Here is a 1,793-nt window from a genome sequence, read left to right as displayed (position 1 = left end):
CAAGCAAGGCACTGGGGGTTTCATTGTGATTGGAAGGCACTGTGCTGGGGGTGGGGTGCATGGTGAGCAGGTGTCCCAGACTTTCCCACCCATTTTGAGGTGGGGTGATTTCTAAGTCATCCGATGTGTACAAGTCATTCAGTGTACAAGTCATTCTGCATTTCTCTCAAAGGAACTGATCCACGGCTAAGTGTTTTCGCTGTGTCCATGGGAGGAAGGCGCCTCCTGTGTTGCCATCTTGGTGACATCACCCGGTACATTCTTGTAATAAGCAAGATGACCGTGAATTCTAAAGGGGTAGAGTTTGTCTTTATCTCCTGTCACTTATTCATACGCTTGTTACATATTTTAAAAAGCATGATGAGTCAATAGTGTTGTTGAACGAGACAGACATGGTCCCTAAGTTCAATGACCTTGCTCACACGTGTGTGAAGAACAGGAATACACAAGTCCATAGGAGCAAATAAAAGTTTATGGTGGCGAACAGTATGACTAACGTCAAATGTGTGTCCTCCAGGTGAAACCACTTCTCTGGACTACGACAGCGTCTTTTTTTCTCAAGAGAGTTGAACGGTGGGACTCCCTTTCCCAGTTGGTTCCGTGAGAAGACTGCTGGTGTCTTCACGGCACAGCCTCTCCTCTGCTCCAGGCCACTCTGACAGCCACTCCACGTCTTTTGAGAAAGACGTCCGTATGACCGCAAGCCAGGCAGCTCTGGAAACCATGCATCTCTTACAGATGGGAGTTGGGTCTCTGGCCAATGTCATCCTTTTTTTCTACCACATGTCTCCAGTCTTGTTTGGACACAAGCAGAGACCCACGGACACGATTCTCACCCACACGGCTGTGGCCAACCTCCTGGTTCTTCTCTCCTCGGGGATCCCCCACACAGCGGCAGCGTTCGCGTCAGGGAAGCCCCTGTCTGCGCTTGGCTGTAAATTTGCGTACTATCTGCAGAAAGCGGCTCACAGCACCGCCCTGTGCTCCACCTGTGTCCTGAGCACCTATCAGTCCTTCACGCTGAGCCCCGGGAGGGAAGGGAGGTCGTTGCTCAGGGGAGCAGCCCCCAGGGCCGCAGGTTCTTCCTGCTGCGCCTGTTGGATATTCGGAGTTTTAATGTACATTTACGTTCCCGTGAAAATCACCGCTTCACCCAACAGGCACAACCACAGTGACGCACAGGGCGGTTGGTTCTGCTCGTCCCCGAGTCCCAGCGCAGGCATCGTCGCCCTGTGGTCCACCTCGGAGGCCGTGTTCATTGGCCTCATGGTCTGGTCCAGCGGCTCCACGGTGCTTCTCCTGCACAGACACCGCCAGCGGGTGCGGTATATTCACCCCCCCACGGGGCACCACAGATGCCCCCCGGAGACCAGAGCCACCCACACCGTCCTGATGCTGGTGGTCGCCTTCGTCATCTTCTACGTGCTGACTTCTATTCTGGCTTTTTACATCACTGCCTTTTTTGATTTTCGACGATGGTTGATACAGACCTCTGATGTCTTGGTTTCCTGTTTTCCCACCATTTCTCCCTTCCTGCTGCTCCTCAGGGATCCGAAAACTGCTAGGATCTGCTCTTGAGTTGTTAGCAGGTATGACTAAAGTTCTCACCTTAAATGTATTGTATTTAGCAGACAGTTTGAATTATAACAGAAATTATCCTGTAACCAATCAGTACCAGGTTTTTTAATTGAGTCATAATGAATAAGTAACGTTACATTAGTCATAATGAATAAGAAATATTACACCATCTGGATACTTGTATATGTTGCAAAATGATCACCAGAATTCTCCTT

General features: G+C 50.3%; 1 protein-coding gene across 1 annotated transcript; it reads left to right on the top strand.

Moving 5' to 3' along the window:
* The first annotated feature begins 523 nt into the window (after nucleotides 1–523).
* Nucleotides 524–1,578, top strand: LOC129546049 (vomeronasal type-1 receptor 2-like). The gene has a single exon (XM_055410747.2). It carries the CDS (start codon nucleotides 694–696, stop codon nucleotides 1,576–1,578), a length of 885 nt encoding a protein of 294 aa, XP_055266722.2. The 5' UTR covers nucleotides 524–693.
* The last annotated feature ends 215 nt before the right edge of the window (nucleotides 1,579–1,793 follow it).

Source organism: Moschus berezovskii, chromosome 22 (assembly GCF_049115385.1).
Source record: "Moschus berezovskii isolate FMDL1 chromosome 22, NW_MosBer_1.0, whole genome shotgun sequence".
Taxonomy (NCBI): Eukaryota; Metazoa; Chordata; class Mammalia; order Artiodactyla; family Moschidae; genus Moschus; species Moschus berezovskii.
Note: the sequence above shows the minus strand (reverse complement) of the source record. Positions and strands in the feature narration are given on the sequence as shown.

Coding starts and splice junctions, on each gene's coding strand:
- LOC129546049 (XM_055410747.2), top strand. CDS start 694: ATGACCGCAAGCCAGGCAGCTCTGGAAACCATGCATCTCTTACAGATG.